Below are 20,474 nucleotides of genomic sequence, written 5' to 3' on the forward strand. Positions count from 1 at the left end.
TTCTTTTTACTTGTCTGTCTCTGTAGACAGCTCCACGAAGACAGACCTTATCTTATTCATCATTGCATTCCCAGGATCCAGTGCCTGGCATATATTTAACAGTGAAACTTTTTGATGAAAGGAAGAACGTCTGTTAATTGAATAAGGAAAAGGAGGATTCAACACATAAAACTTTGAATAGGCTCTCTAAACCTAAAACATTGCATCCTGAGAATTACATGTCACAGTACATGTATTCTAGAATTCTATTTGTTCATTTTGTCAAACTTCAAAAAGTTTCGGATCTGTATTCATGAATAATGTGTGATTTTGTTTTTATTTTATTTTAATTTATTTATGGCAGAGCCTCACTCTGTCACCCAGGCTGGAGTGGAGTGGCACAATCTCAGCTCACTGCTACCTCCGCCTCCTGGGTTCCAGTGATTCTCTTACCTCAGCCTCCCGAGTAGCTGGAATTACAGGCACCCACCATCACGCCTGGCTAATTTTTGTATTTGTAATAGAGACGGGTTTTCCCCATGTTGGCCATGCTGGTCTTGAACTCCCAACCTCAGGTGATCTGCCCAACTCGGCCTCCCAAAGTGCTGGGATTACAGGCGTGAGTCACTGCACCAGCCTGATTTTGTTTTTTAATTGTATTATCTTAGTTTGGTTTAGGAGTATGGTTCTGCTAGCCTTATAAAATAAATTGGCAAGCTTATCATTTTCTATGCCCCCCCCCAAATTTGAATAATAAAGGAATTAGCTGTTTCTGCAAGATGTGTTGAACTCATTTATACAACTATCTGGGTTTGCTTTAGAAATAGCTCTTTGATTCCTTTATCAATTTCCTTTAGAGTTATCTTTTTAGGTTTGCTACTTTCTCAGGAAACAATTTGGATAATTTATACTTTTCAAGAAAATCAACCATTCCCTTTTTCTGAATATATTGCTATACAGTTGTACATAGTATTTCTTATAATTTTTGTAAAACTCCCAATATTGTCAATAGTGCAGTTTTAGTTCCTGATGATATATTTTACCTTCCCTCTCATCCTCAGATGAGACTGGCTGTGCTGTTTTGGCATACATCTTACATTTATATATGTTATAAGCCCCACACTACCTTGTTTTTGTTAGGCAGATTCTTAAATAATAGAAAATTATATATAATAATTAAGAAAAAATAGGAAAAAAAATCTTACTATTTACCCCCATAGTTAACATTTCTGGAGCTCCTCATTCCTTTGTGTTACATCCATTTATCTATCTGGTATTATTATTCTGCTTGAAAGACTTCCTGTGGTATTTCCCATAGGGCAGCTTTGCAGGTGATGAAATCTTTTAGCTTTTGTGTATCTAAAAAAGTCTCTTTCAGCGTTTTGAAATATATTTTGAAGAATATTTTGAAATATATATTTAAATAAATTCTAGGTATAGAATTCTAAATTGATGAGGTTCTTTTCTTTCAATTCATAAAAATAGTTGGTCCATTGTTCTCTTGATTATTTCCCATAAGGAAATCTTATACATAATGTGTCATTTTTCTCTAGCTGGTTTTGAGCAATTGATTACTATGTGCCTTGACATAGTTTTCTTCATGTTTCTTGTGCTTGGGGTGCATTGAGCTGCATGAATCTGGAGTTTTCACCTGATTTGAAAACAAATTTAGACATTTGAATTTTTTAATACCAATTTTCCTCTCCTTTGGAAACTCCAATGCATTTATATGAGGCTGCGTGATTTTGTTATATAGCTCTCTGGTAAGTATAAAATGTTATTTTATTTATCTTTTGAAATTTCATTTATTTATAGACAACGTCTCACTCTGTCACCCAGGCTGAGTGCAGTGGTGCGATCACAGCTCACTGCAGCTTCAACTTCCTGGGCTCAAGTGATCCTCCCACCTCAGCCTCCCGAGTAGCTGGGACTACAGGCACATACCACCACGCTTGGCTAATTTTTTATTTTTAGTAGTGTAGAGATGGGGTCTTGCTATGTCACCCAGGCTGGTTTTGAACTCCTGGACTCACACAAGCAATGTGATCCACCTCAGCCTCGCAGTGTTGGGATTACAAGCGTGAGCCACCACAACTGGCCTATTTATCTTTTTCTTAGAGACAGGATCTCCCTCTGTTGCTAGGCTGAAGTGCAGTGGCACAATCATAGCTCACTGTGGCCTCAAACACCTGGGCTTAAGTGATCCTGCTGCCTCAGCCTCCCCGGTCGCTAGGACTACAGGAACGCACCATCATTCCTGGCTAATTTTTTCTAAAAAAAATTTGTTTCCTGGCTGGTCACTAACTCCTGGCCTGAAGTGATTCTCTTGCCTCAGCCTCCCAGAGAGCTGGGATTGTGGGCATGAGCCATCTTGCCTAGCCTAGTACAAAGTTTCTAAAATTACTTTTTCTCTTTTTGTTCATTGTGAATAGTTTCTAATGCTATGACTTCATCTTTACTAATCTTTTCTTTTGCAATGTCCAATTAGCGATTTTCAATATAATCTTCATTTTAGACATTGTAGTATTCCTCATAACTTTTTTGGGAGGATCTTTTTAATGTCTTTTTTCTTTTTTTAAATTTCAAGTTATTTACCTGATCATGGATCTTTTTTTATATCTTTGTTGTCTCTACCTACATTTTGAACATTTAAAATATACTTTATAGTAATTTTTAATGTCCTCATCTGCTAATTCTAGTATCTTTGTTGGTTCTGGCTTGGTGTCCCACCCTCCTCATTAGTAGATGTGTTTTTTGTGCTCTTTATATGCTTTATAATTTTAATTGTATGCTGGGCATTCTGAATTTTACCAATAAAGTAAAATTATTATACTATTTGTATTTCTATAAATAATCATGAGTTTTGTTCTGGGACACAGTTAAGTTACTTATAAACAATTGTGTCCCTTCCCTAACCCTGACCCTGACCCTGACCCTAACCCTAACCCTAACTCTAACAATTGTGTCCCTTCCCTAACCCTAACAAACCTTAAATGAGTATTCAAGAGTCTTGCCTCACTAATGGGGTGAATTAACCCAAGACTAAATACTTGTCAAATGCCACCTAACAAACCTTAAAAGCAAGTCCTTAAAAGCAAGTCCCCTAACCCTAACCCTTACCCTAACCCTAACCCTAACCCTGCCACCATGGCAGTATGGTGAGACCCTGTCTCCATTATTTTAAAAAATTGACAGGCTTTACCCGGGAAGGATTATACACAATTTAAACACCCCTCATAGTATAAGAAAGTGCCCATTTCACTGCACCTTTGCCAGCACAGGGTATTATAATTTAGTAAGTCATTTTTTGTTTGATTATTTTAAATAGACAAAAGATCTCATATTACTTTACTTGTCACATTTCAACATCTTTCCTTAGCTTATTAGCTCTATCTCTTTTCTGTCTGTAAATGGTTGTTGTTGTTTTGTTCTTTGAGACAGGGTCTTGCTCTGTCACCAGGCTGGACTGTAGTGGCATAATCATGCCTCGCTGCAGCCTTGACCTCCCAGGCTCAAACTTCAGCATTCCGAGTAGCTGGGACTACAAGTGTGCACCACCACTCCCAGCTAACTTTTTTCTTTTTTTGGATAGAGACAGGGTCTCACTGTGTCGTCCAGACCGGTCTCTAGCTCCTGGCCTTAAGCAATCCTCCTGCATTAGCTTCTCAAATTGCTGGAATTTCAGGCATGAGCCACCATGCCTGGCCTGGGCTAGTCCTGTATTCTCTAGAGTTCTCTTTACTTTGTGCTAGCCAATCTCTCATTATGCTGTTCACCTGTTATAATGAATAATTCTCTGTATTAAATGTTACCACTTTAAACTTTTGAGTGGTTTATGCTTCCTGATTGGACTCTGACTACTATGTTAGGAAGGGTCCCAGGAGATAAACCCACACAGATGGGATTTGGGCATAGGTTTGGTTTCCCAGGGGGCAGTGCTGAGCTCTTTGCCAGTGGGAAATGGGATGCTGGCGATTTCCAGGAAGTGACCTCACAATGACTCAAGCTACCACTTACTGTTGATTGTGACGAAATGCCAGCTGAGGCACATGCCTTGGGAGCTAAGTGGTTGCTGCCCTTGACCACTATGAAGACTGGTGTGGGAAGGGTCGCTTTGCATGCACTTGAGCAGGGGTCCCCAACCCCTCAGCCATGGAGCTGTAGGGAGCCACACAGCAGGAGGTGAGTGGTGTCGAGTGAGGGAGTGAGGGAAGCTTCGTCTGTATTTACAGCCACTCCCCTTTGCTCACATTCCCGCCTGAGCTCCACCTTCTCAGATCAGCAGCAGCATTAGATTCTCATAGGAGAACGCACCCTGTTGTGAACCGTGCATGTGAGGGATCTAGGTTGCACTGTCCTTATGAGAATCTAATACCTATTGATCTGTCACTTTCTCCCATCACGCTCAGGTGGGACCATCCAGTTTCAGGAAAACAAGCTTAACACGCCCACTGATTCTACATTATGGTGAGTTCTATAATTATTTTATTATATATTACAGTGTAATAATGGAAATGAAGTGCCTAATAAATGTAAATGTGCTTAAATCTTTTGGCCCAGCTCCTACCTCCCGGCAGCCTCGCCAGGCCCAGAACTCTCTCCAGTCAGCCTCTACAGACCAAGCTCATGACTCACAATGGCCTATTTAGGCCCATACCCTACCTCACGGCAGTCTCCGCAGATGAGCCTACTGCCTCACAACAGCCTCCACAGGCACAGCTCCATCGTTACAATGGCCTCTTTAGACCCAGCTCCTGCCTCCCAGCCTTCTCTCCAGGCCCTGAACTTTCTCCGTAAGTTCAGGTAGCTGGGACTGTAGGTATACATGACGATACTTGGCTAATTTTTAAATTGTTTTGTAGACATGGGGTCTCACTTTGTTGGCCAGGCTGGTGTCAAACTAATGGCCTCAAGTGACCCTTCCACCCCTGCCTCCCATCCTAGAGGTATGTGCCACCACAAGGAGCACTTGTTCAATTTTCTAAAGAAAAAATTTCTAAAGTAAGGCTGTGGGATGATGGCAGGAAGATAAAAGAAAAACAGAATAAGTTAAAATGACTTATTCACACATATTCTTTTGACAGCAAGAAGAACTTCTAGTATATACATTCCTTACAAACAAACAAACGGCAGATAAACAATGTTGTATAGGAACTTCAACACACACTGTACAATATTGCCACTTTGCTGACATAAGTTATGGAAATTTCGTGGTTTACTTGAGTGTCGCTACCAGTATTTTGCTTCTCTGATGATTTTTATCAACTTCCTCATCTGTTAACTTCTCTCCAAGGTATGTCATGTCACGACATACTGCCTCTGCAGGAACATGGCCAGTGTCTTCCTATTAAACATGTAGAATGCTTTCCTAATTTCTCTTTTTACTCTCTGTCTTTGTGTTTTGCATTTTCCTTACTTTTATTGTCAGAAACTCCAGAAAGTCAGTCGTACTAATTTATCACGATTTGCTTTATTAATTTATACTTTGCTTATATGGAATTTTGCCCAACAGACCTCATTACAATTTCTAACCTGTTTTATTTTGTTTTTTTTTTCTGAGACAGGGTCTCCCTCTGTTGTCCAAGGCTGGAGGGTAGTAGTGCTATCGCAGCTGACTGCAGCCTCAACCTTCCAGGCTGAAGCGATCCTCCCATCTCAACGTCCCACGTGGCTGAGACTACAGGTGCTTGCCACTATGCCCAACTAATATTTGGAATTTTCATATACGTGGATTCCAGAGGGGTGACAGTGAAACGTGAGTAAGCATGGATTTTGGCATATGCAGAGATGGGGGGCTGGAACTAATTCTGTATACTGAGGGATGGCGACTGTATATGTTTTTACAATTATGCTGTAGGATACATACTGTTGCATAGCCTTGAAAATAATAATTTTTAATTGAGTGGAATAATAATAATAATATTGCTAAAAGTAGCAGCTGGCCAGGTGTGGTGGCTCACACTGGTAATCGCAACACTTTGGGAGGCTGAGGCAGGAGGATGGCTTGAGGCCAAGAGTTTGCGATAGGCCTTGGAAACAAAGGGGGAGTCACCATCCCTACAGAAAAATACATGAATTAGCTTAGTGTGGTGGCATGTTCCTGTAGTCCCAGCTACTTGGGAGGCTGAGGTGGGAGGATCACTTGAGCCCAGGGAGGCTGAGACTGCAGTGAGTCATGATCAGGCCTCTGCACTCCAGCCTGGGTGACAGAGTGAGACCCTGTCTCAAAACAACAAAAAAGTAGCAGCTAACATCAACTGACCTTTTATACCAGGTACCTATTGATATCATAGTTTAATTTCTTAGAACTGTTTCTTATTTCACTTACCAACTCTGTCTTCAGTTACTCCCAGATTTTTACTGTGTTTGTGCAGATGACGTTTTGTTTAGATTGAATTGTCTCCCCAGAAGTAAGATTACTGTGAGACATGGTGAATGGACATTCTCATTACCCTTGATGTAAATTGACAGGGTTTTGGGTGCCTCCCAGCTATAATCTTAGCACTTTGGGAGGCTAAGAGAGGAGGATTGCTTGAGGCCAAGAGTTGGAGGAGGCAGTATGGCAGTATGGTGAGACCCTGTCTCCATTATTTTAAAAAATTGACAGGCTTTACCCGGGAAGGCTTATACACAATTTAAACACCCCTCATAGTATAAGAAAGTGCCCATTTCACTGCACCTTTGCCAGCACAGGGTATTATAATTTAGTAAGTCATTTTTTGTTTGATTATTTTAAATAGACAAAAGATCTCATATTACTTTACTTGTCACATTTCAACATCTTTCCTTAGCTTATTAGCTCTATCTCTTTTCTGTCTGTAAATGGTTGTTGTTTTGTTCTTTGAGACAGGGTCTTGCTCTGTCACCAGGCTGGACTGTAGTGGCATAATCATGCCTCGCTGCAGCCTTGACCTCCCAGGCTCAAACTTCAGCATTCCGAGTAGCTGGGACTACAAGTGTGCACCACCACTCCCAGCTAACTTTTTTCTTTTTTTGGATAGAGACAGGGTCTCACTGTGTCGTCCAGACCGGTCTCTAGCTCCTGGCCTTAAGCAATCCTCCTGCATTAGCTTCTCAAATTGCTGGAATTTCAGGCATGAGCCACCATGCCTGGCCTGGGCTAGTCCTGTATTCTCTAGAGTTCTCTTTACTTTGTGCTAGCCAATCTCTCATTATGCTGTTCACCTGTTATAATGAATAATTCTCTGTATTAAATGTTACCACTTTAAACTTTTGAGTGGTTTATGCTTCCTGATTGGACTCTGACTACTATGTTAGGAAGGGTCCCAGGAGATAAACCCACACAGATGGGATTTGGGCATAGGTTTGGTTTCCCAGGGGGCAGTGCTGAGCTCTTTGCCAGTGGGAAATGGGATGCTGGCGATTTCCAGGAAGTGACCTCACAATGACTCAAGCTACCACTTACTGTTGATTGTGACGAAATGCCAGCTGAGGCACATGCCTTGGGAGCTAAGTGGTTGCTGCCCTTGACCACTATGAAGACTGGTGTGGGAAGGGTCGCTTTGCATGCACTTGAGCAGGGGTCCCCAACCCCTCAGCCATGGAGCTGTAGGGAGCCACACAGCAGGAGGTGAGTGGTGTCGAGTGAGGGAGTGAGGGAAGCTTCGTCTGTATTTACAGCCACTCCCCTTTGCTCACATTCCCGCCTGAGCTCCACCTTCTCAGATCAGCAGCAGCATTAGATTCTCATAGGAGAACGCACCCTGTTGTGAACCGTGCATGTGAGGGATCTAGGTTGCACTGTCCTTATGAGAATCTAATACCTATTGATCTGTCACTTTCTCCCATCACGCTCAGGTGGGACCATCCAGTTTCAGGAAAACAAGCTTAACACGCCCACTGATTCTACATTATGGTGAGTTCTATAATTATTTTATTATATATTACAGTGTAATAATGGAAATGAAGTGCCTAATAAATGTAAATGTGCTTAAATCTTTTGGCCCAGCTCCTACCTCCCGGCAGCCTCGCCAGGCCCAGAACTCTCTCCAGTCAGCCTCTACAGACCAAGCTCATGACTCACAATGGCCTATTTAGGCCCATACCCTACCTCACGGCAGTCTCCGCAGATGAGCCTACTGCCTCACAACAGCCTCCACAGGCACAGCTCCATCGTTACAATGGCCTCTTTAGACCCAGCTCCTGCCTCCCAGCCTTCTCTCCAGGCCCTGAACTTTCTCCGTAAGTTCAGGTAGCTGGGACTGTAGGTATACATGACGATACTTGGCTAATTTTTAAATTGTTTTGTAGACATGGGGTCTCACTTTGTTGGCCAGGCTGGTGTCAAACTAATGGCCTCAAGTGACCCTTCCACCCCTGCCTCCCATCCTAGAGGTATGTGCCACCACAAGGAGCACTTGTTCAATTTTCTAAAGAAAAAATTTCTAAAGTAAGGCTGTGGGATGATGGCAGGAAGATAAAAGAAAAACAGAATAAGTTAAAATGACTTATTCACACATATTCTTTTGACAGCAAGAAGAACTTCTAGTATATACATTCCTTACAAACAAACAAACGGCAGATAAACAATGTTGTATAGGAACTTCAACACACACTGTACAATATTGCCACTTTGCTGACATAAGTTATGGAAATTTCGTGGTTTACTTGAGTGTCGCTACCAGTATTTTGCTTCTCTGATGATTTTTATCAACTTCCTCATCTGTTAACTTCTCTCCAAGGTATGTCATGTCACGACATACTGCCTCTGCAGGAACATGGCCAGTGTCTTCCTATTAAACATGTAGAATGCTTTCCTAATTTCTCTTTTTACTCTCTGTCTTTGTGTTTTGCATTTTCCTTACTTTTATTGTCAGAAACTCCAGAAAGTCAGTCGTACTAATTTATCACGATTTGCTTTATTAATTTATACTTTGCTTATATGGAATTTTGCCCAACAGACCTCATTACAATTTCTAACCTGTTTTATTTTGTTTTTTTTTTCTGAGACAGGGTCTCCCTCTGTTGTCCAAGGCTGGAGGGTAGTAGTGCTATCGCAGCTGACTGCAGCCTCAACCTTCCAGGCTGAAGCGATCCTCCCATCTCAACGTCCCACGTGGCTGAGACTACAGGTGCTTGCCACTATGCCCAACTAATATTTGGAATTTTCATATACGTGGATTCCAGAGGGGTGACAGTGAAACGTGAGTAAGCATGGATTTTGGCATATGCAGAGATGGGGGGCTGGAACTAATTCTGTATACTGAGGGATGGCGACTGTATATGTTTTTACAATTATGCTGTAGGATACATACTGTTGCATAGCCTTGAAAATAATAATTTTTAATTGAGTGGAATAATAATAATAATATTGCTAAAAGTAGCAGCTGGCCAGGTGTGGTGGCTCACACTGGTAATCGCAACACTTTGGGAGGCTGAGGCAGGAGGATGGCTTGAGGCCAAGAGTTTGCGATAGGCCTTGGAAACAAAGGGGGAGTCACCATCCCTACAGAAAAATACATGAATTAGCTTAGTGTGGTGGCATGTTCCTGTAGTCCCAGCTACTTGGGAGGCTGAGGTGGGAGGATCACTTGAGCCCAGGGAGGCTGAGACTGCAGTGAGTCATGATCAGGCCTCTGCACTCCAGCCTGGGTGACAGAGTGAGACCCTGTCTCAAAACAACAAAAAAGTAGCAGCTAACATCAACTGACCTTTTATACCAGGTACCTATTGATATCATAGTTTAATTTCTTAGAACTGTTTCTTATTTCACTTACCAACTCTGTCTTCAGTTACTCCCAGATTTTTACTGTGTTTGTGCAGATGACGTCTTGTTTAGATTGAATTGTCTCCCCAGAAGTAAGATTACTGTGAGACATGGTGAATGGACATTCTCATTACCCTTGATGTAAATTGACAGGGTTTTGGGTGCCTCCCAGCTATAATCTTAGCACTTTGGGAGGCTAAGAGAGGAGGATTGCTTGAGGCCAAGAGTTGGAGGAGGCAGTATGGCAGTATGGTGAGACCCTGTCTCCATTATTTTAAAAAATTGACAGGCTTTACCCGGGAAGGCTTATACACAATTTAAACACCCCTCATAGTATAAGAAAGTGCCCATTTCACTGCACCTTTGCCAGCACAGGGTATTATAATTTAGTAAGTCATTTTTTGTTTGATTATTTTAAATAGACAAAAGATCTCATATTACTTTACTTGTCACATTTCAACATCTTTCCTTAGCTTATTAGCTCTATCTCTTTTCTGTCTGTAAATGGTTGTTGTTGTTTTGTTCTTTGAGACAGGGTCTTGCTCTGTCACCAGGCTGGACTGTAGTGGCATAATCATGCCTCGCTGCAGCCTTGACCTCCCAGGCTCAAACTTCAGCATTCCGAGTAGCTGGGACTACAAGTGTGCACCACCACTCCCAGCTAACTTTTTTCTTTTTTTGGATAGAGACAGGGTCTCACTGTGTCGTCCAGACCGGTCTCTAGCTCCTGGCCTTAAGCAATCCTCCTGCATTAGCTTCTCAAATTGCTGGAATTTCAGGCATGAGCCACCATGCCTGGCCTGGGCTAGTCCTGTATTCTCTAGAGTTCTCTTTACTTTGTGCTAGCCAATCTCTCATTATGCTGTTCACCTGTTATAATGAATAATTCTCTGTATTAAATGTTACCACTTTAAACTTTTGAGTGGTTTATGCTTCCTGATTGGACTCTGACTACTATGTTAGGAAGGGTCCCAGGAGATAAACCCACACAGATGGGATTTGGGCATAGGTTTGGTTTCCCAGGGGGCAGTGCTGAGCTCTTTGCCAGTGGGAAATGGGATGCTGGCGATTTCCAGGAAGTGACCTCACAATGACTCAAGCTACCACTTACTGTTGATTGTGACGAAATGCCAGCTGAGGCACATGCCTTGGGAGCTAAGTGGTTGCTGCCCTTGACCACTATGAAGACTGGTGTGGGAAGGGTCGCTTTGCATGCACTTGAGCAGGGGTCCCCAACCCCTCAGCCATGGAGCTGTAGGGAGCCACACAGCAGGAGGTGAGTGGTGTCGAGTGAGGGAGTGAGGGAAGCTTCGTCTGTATTTACAGCCACTCCCCTTTGCTCACATTCCCGCCTGAGCTCCACCTTCTCAGATCAGCAGCAGCATTAGATTCTCATAGGAGAACGCACCCTGTTGTGAACCGTGCATGTGAGGGATCTAGGTTGCACTGTCCTTATGAGAATCTAATACCTATTGATCTGTCACTTTCTCCCATCACGCTCAGGTGGGACCATCCAGTTTCAGGAAAACAAGCTTAACACGCCCACTGATTCTACATTATGGTGAGTTCTATAATTATTTTATTATATATTACAGTGTAATAATGGAAATGAAGTGCCTAATAAATGTAAATGTGCTTAAATCTTTTGGCCCAGCTCCTACCTCCCGGCAGCCTCGCCAGGCCCAGAACTCTCTCCAGTCAGCCTCTACAGACCAAGCTCATGACTCACAATGGCCTATTTAGGCCCATACCCTACCTCACGGCAGTCTCCGCAGATGAGCCTACTGCCTCACAACAGCCTCCACAGGCACAGCTCCATCGTTACAATGGCCTCTTTAGACCCAGCTCCTGCCTCCCAGCCTTCTCTCCAGGCCCTGAACTTTCTCCGTAAGTTCAGGTAGCTGGGACTGTAGGTATACATGACGATACTTGGCTAATTTTTAAATTGTTTTGTAGACATGGGGTCTCACTTTGTTGGCCAGGCTGGTGTCAAACTAATGGCCTCAAGTGACCCTTCCACCCCTGCCTCCCATCCTAGAGGTATGTGCCACCACAAGGAGCACTTGTTCAATTTTCTAAAGAAAAAATTTCTAAAGTAAGGCTGTGGGATGATGGCAGGAAGATAAAAGAAAAACAGAATAAGTTAAAATGACTTATTCACACATATTCTTTTGACAGCAAGAAGAACTTCTAGTATATACATTCCTTACAAACAAACAAACGGCAGATAAACAATGTTGTATAGGAACTTCAACACACACTGTACAATATTGCCACTTTGCTGACATAAGTTATGGAAATTTCGTGGTTTACTTGAGTGTCGCTACCAGTATTTTGCTTCTCTGATGATTTTTATCAACTTCCTCATCTGTTAACTTCTCTCCAAGGTATGTCATGTCACGACATACTGCCTCTGCAGGAACATGGCCAGTGTCTTCCTATTAAACATGTAGAATGCTTTCCTAATTTCTCTTTTTACTCTCTGTCTTTGTGTTTTGCATTTTCCTTACTTTTATTGTCAGAAACTCCAGAAAGTCAGTCGTACTAATTTATCACGATTTGCTTTATTAATTTATACTTTGCTTATATGGAATTTTGCCCAACAGACCTCATTACAATTTCTAACCTGTTTTATTTTGTTTTTTTTTTCTGAGACAGGGTCTCCCTCTGTTGTCCAAGGCTGGAGGGTAGTAGTGCTATCGCAGCTGACTGCAGCCTCAACCTTCCAGGCTGAAGCGATCCTCCCATCTCAACGTCCCACGTGGCTGAGACTACAGGTGCTTGCCACTATGCCCAACTAATATTTGGAATTTTCATATACGTGGATTCCAGAGGGGTGACAGTGAAACGTGAGTAAGCATGGATTTTGGCATATGCAGAGATGGGGGGCTGGAACTAATTCTGTATACTGAGGGATGGCGACTGTATATGTTTTTACAATTATGCTGTAGGATACATACTGTTGCATAGCCTTGAAAATAATAATTTTTAATTGAGTGGAATAATAATAATAATATTGCTAAAAGTAGCAGCTGGCCAGGTGTGGTGGCTCACACTGGTAATCGCAACACTTTGGGAGGCTGAGGCAGGAGGATGGCTTGAGGCCAAGAGTTTGCGATAGGCCTTGGAAACAAAGGGGGAGTCACCATCCCTACAGAAAAATACATGAATTAGCTTAGTGTGGTGGCATGTTCCTGTAGTCCCAGCTACTTGGGAGGCTGAGGTGGGAGGATCACTTGAGCCCAGGGAGGCTGAGACTGCAGTGAGTCATGATCAGGCCTCTGCACTCCAGCCTGGGTGACAGAGTGAGACCCTGTCTCAAAACAACAAAAAAGTAGCAGCTAACATCAACTGACCTTTTATACCAGGTACCTATTGATATCATAGTTTAATTTCTTAGAACTGTTTCTTATTTCACTTACCAACTCTGTCTTCAGTTACTCCCAGATTTTTACTGTGTTTGTGCAGATGACGTTTTGTTTAGATTGAATTGTCTCCCCAGAAGTAAGATTACTGTGAGACATGGTGAATGGACATTCTCATTACCCTTGATGTAAATTGACAGGGTTTTGGGTGCCTCCCAGCTATAATCTTAGCACTTTGGGAGGCTAAGAGAGGAGGATTGCTTGAGGCCAAGAGTTGGAGGAGGCAGTATGGCAGTATGGTGAGACCCTGTCTCCATTATTTTAAAAAATTGACAGGCTTTACCCGGGAAGGCTTATACACAATTTAAACACCCCTCATAGTATAAGAAAGTGCCCATTTCACTGCACCTTTGCCAGCACAGGGTATTATAATTTAGTAAGTCATTTTTTGTTTGATTATTTTAAATAGACAAAAGATCTCATATTACTTTACTTGTCACATTTCAACATCTTTCCTTAGCTTATTAGCTCTATCTCTTTTCTGTCTGTAAATGGTTGTTGTTGTTTTGTTCTTTGAGACAGGGTCTTGCTCTGTCACCAGGCTGGACTGTAGTGGCATAATCATGCCTCGCTGCAGCCTTGACCTCCCAGGCTCAAACTTCAGCATTCCGAGTAGCTGGGACTACAAGTGTGCACCACCACTCCCAGCTAACTTTTTTCTTTTTTTGGATAGAGACAGGGTCTCACTGTGTCGTCCAGACCGGTCTCTAGCTCCTGGCCTTAAGCAATCCTCCTGCATTAGCTTCTCAAATTGCTGGAATTTCAGGCATGAGCCACCATGCCTGGCCTGGGCTAGTCCTGTATTCTCTAGCGTTCTCTTTACTTTGTGCTAGCCAATCTCATTATGCTATTCACCTGTTATAATGAATAATTCTCTGTATTAAATTTTACCACTTTAAACTTTTGAGTGGTTTATGCTTCCTGATTGGACTCTGACTAATATGTTAGGAAGGGTCCCAGGAGGTAAACCCACACAGATGGGATTTGGGCATAGGTTTGGTTTCCCAGGGGGCAGTGCTGAGCTCTTTGCCAGTGGGAAATGGGATGCTGGTGATTTCCAGTAGGTGACCTCACAGTGACTCAAGCTACCACTTACTGTTGATTGTGATGAAATGCCAGCTGAGGCACATGCCTTGGGAGCTAAGTGGTTGTTGCCCTTGACCACTGTGAAGACTGGTTTGGGAAGGGTCGCTTTGGATGCACTTGAGCAGGGGTCCCCAACCCCTGAGCCATGGAGCCGTAGGGAGCCACACAGCAGGAGGTGAGTGGTGTCGAGTGAGGGAGTGAGGGAAGCTTCGTCTGTATTTACAGCCACTCCCCTTTGCTCACATTCCCGCCTGAGCTCCACCTTCTCAGATCAGCAGCAGCATTAGATTCTCATAGGAGAACGCACCCTGTTGTGAACCGTGCATGTGAGGGATCTAGGTTGCGCTGTTCTTATGAGAATCTAATACCTATTGATCTGTCACTTTCTCCCATCACGCTCAGGTGGGACCATCCAGTTTCAGGAAAAGAGACTTAACACGCCCACTGATTCTACATTATGGTGAGTTCTATAATTATTTTATTATATATTACAGTGTAATAATGGAAATGAAGTGCCTAATAAATGTGAATGTGCTTAAATCTTTTGGCCCAGCTCCTACCTCCCGGCAGCCTCGCCAGGCCCAGAACTCTCTCCAGTCAGCCTCTACAGACCAAGCTCATGACTCACAATGGCCTATTTAGGCCCATACCCTACCTCACGGCAGTCTCCGCAGATGAGCCTACTGCCTCACAACAGCCTCCACAGGCACAGCTCCATCGTTACAATGGCCTCTTTAGACCCCGCTCCTGCCTCCCAGCCTTCTCTCCAGGCCCTGAGCTTTCTCAAGTCGACCTCACCAGGCCCAGCTCATGCTTCTTTGCAGCCTCTCCAGGCCCAGCTCCTGCATCTTGGCCCCTCCAGGCCCAGCCTCTGCCTCCCGTCTGCCTCTACAGTCCCAACATCTGCCTCACAGCAGATTCTTCAGGCCCAGCGTCTGCCTCACTGTGGACCCCCCAAGCCAAGCTCCCAACCTTTCAGCAGCTTCTACACACCCAGCTCCCGCCTGCCAGTGGCCTCTTCAGGCCCATGGGGCTCATTCCTCACAACAGCCTTTCCAGGCCCAGTTTTTCCCTTCCGGTGGCCTCTCCGGGCCGAGAACCTCCTCAAGTCGGCCTCTCCAGACCCACTTGCACCCTCCGGGCGTCCTCTCCAGGCCAAGGTCCTCTTCCTGGCTGCGTCTCCAGGCCCGACTCCTGCCTCTCAACAACCTCTTTGGACTCAGTGCCTACCCATCTCCTGGCGTCCTTGGTCGGCCCACAGCTTCCTCAAGCCAAGCTCCCCAGGCCCAGGTCAGGCCTCACGGTGGCCTCTCCAGGATGAGCTCCTGCCCTCCGATAGCACCTGCAGGCCCCAAATGGTCTCCGGTCGGTGGGCTCCTCCACGCCAAGCTTGGGCCTCCCGGCGACCTCTGCAGGCCCAAGTTGTCCTGAAGTCGGCATCTCCCGGTCCTGCCTCCCAGCAAGTAAGCAAGCTCTTTTGGCTCAACTCCTGCCCAGCTCCCAACCGCCTTTGTGGGCCCCGAACTTTCTCTAGCCAAGTTCTTCGGGCCTAATTCCTGCCGCCCGGTGGCCTGTACGGGCCCAGCAATGGTTGGAGAACGGCCTCTGCAGGTCCCGCTCTTGCCTCCCAGGGGCCTCTCCAGGCCCAGCTCTTGCCCCCACGGCGGCCTCCCGGGGCCAAGTCCCTGCCTGCCTCCCAGCAGCCCGCGTGCGGCCCAGCTCCTCCCTCACGGTGGCCTGTTGATGCCCATGCCTCTGGTACCCTGCCCAGAGGCATGATCCCCTGCCACACACTGGCTCCTCCCACGCTGAGAGAGGTCAGCGTGAGCCCTTGCCTCACACCGGCCCCTCCCACCCTGAGAGAGGTCAGCGTGAGCCCCTTGCCTCACACCGGCCCCTCCCACCCTGAGAGAGGTCAGCGTGAGCCCTTGCCTCACACCGGCCCCTCCCACGCTGAGAGAGGTCAGCGTGAGCCCCTTGCCTCAGACAGGCCCCTCCCACCCTGAGAGAGGTCAGCGTGAGCCCCTTGCCTCACACCGGCCCCTCCCATGCTGAGAGAGGTCAGCGTGAGCCCATAGCCTCACACCGGCCCCTCCCATGCTGAGACAGGTCAGCGTGAGCCCTTGCCTCACACTGGCCCCTCCCACGCTGAGAGAGGTCAGCGTGAGCCCTTGCCTCACACCGGCCCCTCCCACACTGACAGAGGTCAGCCTGAGCCCCTTGCCTCACACCGGCCCCTCCCACGCTGACAGAGGTCCGCGGGAGCCCCTTGCCTCACACCGGCCCCTCCCACGCTGACAGAGGTCCATGGGAGCCCCTTGCTTCACACTGGCCCCTCCCACGCTGAGAGAGGTCAGCGTGAGCCCTTGCCTCACACCGGCCCCTCCCACGCTGAGAGAGGTCAGCGTGAGCCCCTTGCCTGACACCGGCCCCTCCCACGCTGAGAGAGGTCAGCGTGAGCCCTTGCCTCACACCGGCCCGTCCCACGCTGAGAGAGGTCAGCGTGAGCCCCTTGCCTCACACCGGCCCCTCCCATGCTGAGAGAGGTCAGCGTGAGCCCTTGCCTCACACTGGCCCCTCCCACGCTGAGAGAGGTCAGCGTGAGCCCCTTGCCTCACACCGGCCCCTCCCACCCTGAGAGAGGTCAGCGTGAGCCCTTGCCTCACACCGGCCCCTCCCACGCTGAGAGAGGTCAGCGTGAGCCCCTTGCCTCACACCGGCCCCTCCCACGCTGAGAGAGGTCAGCGTGAGCCGCTTGCCTCACACCGGCCCCTCCCACGCTGAGAGAGGTCAGCGTGAGCCCTTGCCTCACACCGGCCCCTCCCACGCTGAGAGAGGTCAGCGTGAGCCCCTTGCCTCACACCGGCCCCTCCCACCCTGAGAGAGGTCAGCGTGAGCCCCTTGCCTCACACCGGCCCCTCCCACCCTGAGAGAGGTCAGCGTGAGCCCCTTGCCTCACACCGGCCCCTCCCACCCTGAGAGAGGTCAGCGTGAGCCCTTGCCTCACACCGGCCCCTCCCACGCTGAGAGAGGTCAGCGTGAGCCCCTTGCCTCACACTGGCCCCTCCCACGCTGAGAGAGGTCAGCGTGAGCCCTTGCCTCACACTGGCCCCTCCCACGCTGAGAGAGGTCAGCGTGAGCCCCTTGCCTCACACCGGCCCCTCCCACGCTGAGAGAGGTCAGCGTGAGCCCTTGCCTCACACTGGCCCCTCCCACGCTGAGAGAGGTCAGCGTGAGTCCCTGCCTCAACAGGCCACCGTGAGGGAGGAGCAGGGTCGCACGCGGGCTGCTGGGAGGCAGGCAGGGACTTGGGCCTGGGAGGTCGCCGTGGGGCGAGAGCTGGGCCTGGAGACACCCCTGGGAGGCAACAGCGGGGCCTACAGACTCTGTTCTCCAGCCGGAGCTGGGACTGTTCAGGTACTGGGAGGCGGGATGTGGGTCTGAAGAGCTTGGTTGCAGAAACTTCGGGGTCTACAAACGCAGGCGGGAGCTGAGCCAAAAAAGCTTGTTTGCTGGGAGGTGGGAGATGCAGCCAGGAGGAACAGCTGTGCCTGCAGAGGCCGCCATGCGGGAGGCGGAGGCCGGGCCTCCTCAAATCGGCCTCTCCAGACCCACTTGCAGCCTCCCGGCGTCCTCTCCGGGCCCAGCTCTTCCTCCCGGCTGCGTCTCCAGGCCTGACTCTGGCCTCCCAACAACGTCTTTGGACTCAGCTCCTGCCCAGCTCCCAGCGGCCCTGGTAGGCCCACCACTTCCCGAAGCCAAGCTCCCCAGGCCCAGCTCCGTCCTCTCGGCGGCCTCTCCAGGTGTAAAACTTCGAGTCAGCCTCTCCAGGCCCAGCTCCTCCTGCCTCCCAGTGGCCTCTTTCAGCCCAGACCAGCTCATGGCTCTTGGCGGCCTTCCCAGGCCCCGCTTTTGACTTTTGGTGGCCTCTTCAGGCCCAGAACTTGACCTCCAGTGGGCCTTTGCAGGCCCGGCCTCCTGCCTCTCGAAGGCCTGCACGGGCCCGGACTCACAGCGGACTCACAGCGGACTCTCCATGCCCAGCTAGCTCTTGCCTCATTGCGGCCTCCCTAGTCCAAAGCTCCTGCCTCTCAGCCGCTTCGGCAGGCCCAGCTCCCGCCTGCCAGTGGCCTCTTTAGGCCCAGCTCATTCCTCACAACGGCCTTCCCAGGCCCCGTTTTTCCCTTCCGGCAGCCTCTTGGCCTCTAATTTGTTTATCTTTTGTGTATAAATCCCAAAATATTGAATTTTGGAATATTTCCACCATTATGTAAATATTTTGGTAGGTGATTTATTTGGAGTGAGTTTCTGCACCAAGCCCGAATTTTTTATTTTATTTTCCTTATTATTTGATGTTAAACAGGTTTAATGACGGTCATGGCAACTTTTTGGCACAATGAAAAATATCGCCCATGATCAACGTGTTCTGTTCTGGGGAAGGGGGCAAAGGCAGGGTGAATCACTTTCTTAAAAAGTATAGCTCAAGTTGGGAGTGCAGAGGGAATGGGGAGAAAACCCTCCCGCTGCCTGTGTCGAAGTGCAGGAGCCCCCACCCCCATACTCACCTGAGTCCAGCCCCTCTGGGGAAAGAAGGGGTGCATGAACTCCCCCTAGTCCACGGGCACCTCCCTGTGGCCCAAGGCCCTCTTCACACTCCATCTTGTAGCCCCAACAGGAGCTATTTTCCAAAAAGTGAAAAGTGAAAAGCTCTGAAGGTCCCACAATTCATGGTATGTACAGGGGCTCGGAGGAGGGAAACTGCCCAGCTTTCCCCCGGCACAGCTGCAGGGGTAGGGGGTATAGATAAGAGGAGCAGGCCTTGGCCAGGCGTGGTGGCTCACGCCTGTAATCCCAGCACTTTGGGAGGTGGAGGCAGGTGGATCACGATGTCAGGAGATCAAAATCAGCCTGGCCAAGATGATGAAGCCCCGTCTGTACTAAAAATACAAAAATTAGCCGGACGTGGTAGCGTGCACCTGTAATCCTAGCTACCCGGAAGGCTGAGGCAGGAGAATGGCGTGAACCCGGCAGGAAGAGGTTGCAGTGAGCCAAGATCGCACCACTGCACTCCAGCCTGGGCGACAGAGCAAGACTCCATCTCAAAAAAAAAAAAGAGGCAGGCCTTATTCCGTCCCAAACTGAAAGGATTAAATGGCTTTACCTGGGAGAAGATAACCATCCTACCCTCCATTGCTACCCCCACATACTGTCCATGTTCTCAGGGGGTACTGTGAGTCCTGGGATCTTCTTTGGGGTCGCCCACCTGCCTGTGGTAGTTACGGAGACCCCCAGGTGTTGAGGCAGGGCTGGGGTGTCCCCTTCCAGCCAGGCTGTCAAGGCCCCAACTCTGAGGCAGAGGCAGTGGCAGGGCAGCCAGGGTTGCACCAGAGCCTGAGCAGGGTGAGGTGGGGTCAGGCAGGGCTGGGAGTCAGGGCAGGGGCAGCAGCAGTGGACCCGCTATGCACACATCTTCTTCTCCAAGGTTTGTGTGCAGAACCTCCTGCCCATGCTGCCCCAGCAGCTTCAGTTGGCACCTGCCCCAGTCCAGCCTCTGGGACCCATGCAGCAGCTCCCAGCGGCCCTGCACCCACCACCAGCATCCGTTTCACCTGCAGTTGAAGATCCGTGAGGTGCCCAGAAGATCATGCAGTCATCCGTGCCACGGAGCAGCCCGCGAGGCTGAGGCTCCTCCCACTGGACCGCCCCCGAACTGGCACCACTGCTGCCCCTGCCCCTACTCTCAGCCTCACGTGACTCTCAGGCAGAGGCAGTGGTGGGGCAGCCAGGGCAGCGTCAAGAGTCTGAGCCAGGTGAGGTGCGGTCAGGACCCCCACAGGGCTGGGAGTCAGGGCAGGGGCAGAACAAACCTTGGAGGGGAAGATGTGTGCATAGTGGGCCTGGAGGGCGGCTGTGGCCTAGTGGATGGGAAGAAGCAGTGGGCCGGGAAGAGCTGCATGATCAGGGCCGGCACTGGTCCAGGGCGCATGCAGTGAAGAGGACAGCGCCTTCTCGGTCTCTGGTTCCCTGAGCCTGTCATCAGCTTCTCCACCTGTACAGGCAAAGGGGAAGCTGTCCCCATCACACATGGCACACTTGGGGGTGTTGGGCTTTGGGCTGCAGCTGGAGCATCTTCTCATCTTGCATTTGGGCGTCGTGGGGTCCTCCAGTGTGGGATCCATGTCCGTGGTGTTCCCTCTGCCCCGACCCTGAAAGCCCAGTCAGTTTCTCTTCAGGCTCTGCCCCCCGGGTGGCTCAGC

At 48.2% G+C, this 20,474-nt stretch overlaps 1 protein-coding gene and 1 long non-coding RNA gene across 3 annotated transcripts; both read left to right on the top strand.

The window, feature by feature from the left end:
- Positions 1–1,395: 1,395 nt before the first annotated feature.
- On the top strand, positions 1,396–4,604 carry LOC134756478 (uncharacterized). Its single transcript, XR_010129199.1, has 3 exons — positions 1,396–4,161; positions 4,389–4,446; positions 4,540–4,604. It is a non-coding gene; the product is annotated as an uncharacterized lncRNA (long non-coding RNA).
- Positions 4,605–4,635: 31 nt separating this feature from the next.
- Positions 4,636–18,492, top strand: LOC129525556 (putative uncharacterized protein FLJ44672). 2 transcript variants are annotated; one of them, XM_055356520.2, is made up of 8 exons: positions 4,636–4,772; positions 7,798–7,855; positions 7,949–8,181; positions 11,210–11,267; positions 11,361–11,619; positions 12,365–12,555; positions 14,620–14,677; positions 14,771–18,492. In XM_055356520.2, exon 8 carries the CDS (start codon positions 14,847–14,849, stop codon positions 15,768–15,770), a length of 924 nt encoding a protein of 307 aa, XP_055212495.2. In that variant the 5' UTR covers positions 4,636–4,772; positions 7,798–7,855; positions 7,949–8,181; positions 11,210–11,267; positions 11,361–11,619; positions 12,365–12,555; positions 14,620–14,677; positions 14,771–14,846; the 3' UTR covers positions 15,771–18,492. The 2 variants fall into 2 exon arrangements, with proteins under 2 accessions (XP_055212495.2, XP_055212493.1); XM_055356518.2 differs by lacking the exons at positions 11,361–11,619; positions 12,365–12,555; positions 14,620–14,677 and adding an exon at positions 8,953–9,071 and having other exon boundaries at positions 15,135–18,492.
- Positions 18,493–20,474: the final 1,982 nt, after the last annotated feature.

The sequence above is a fragment of the Gorilla gorilla genome, chromosome 9, assembly GCF_029281585.2.
Source record: "Gorilla gorilla gorilla isolate KB3781 chromosome 9, NHGRI_mGorGor1-v2.1_pri, whole genome shotgun sequence".
NCBI lineage: Eukaryota > Metazoa > Chordata > Mammalia > Primates > Hominidae > Gorilla > Gorilla gorilla.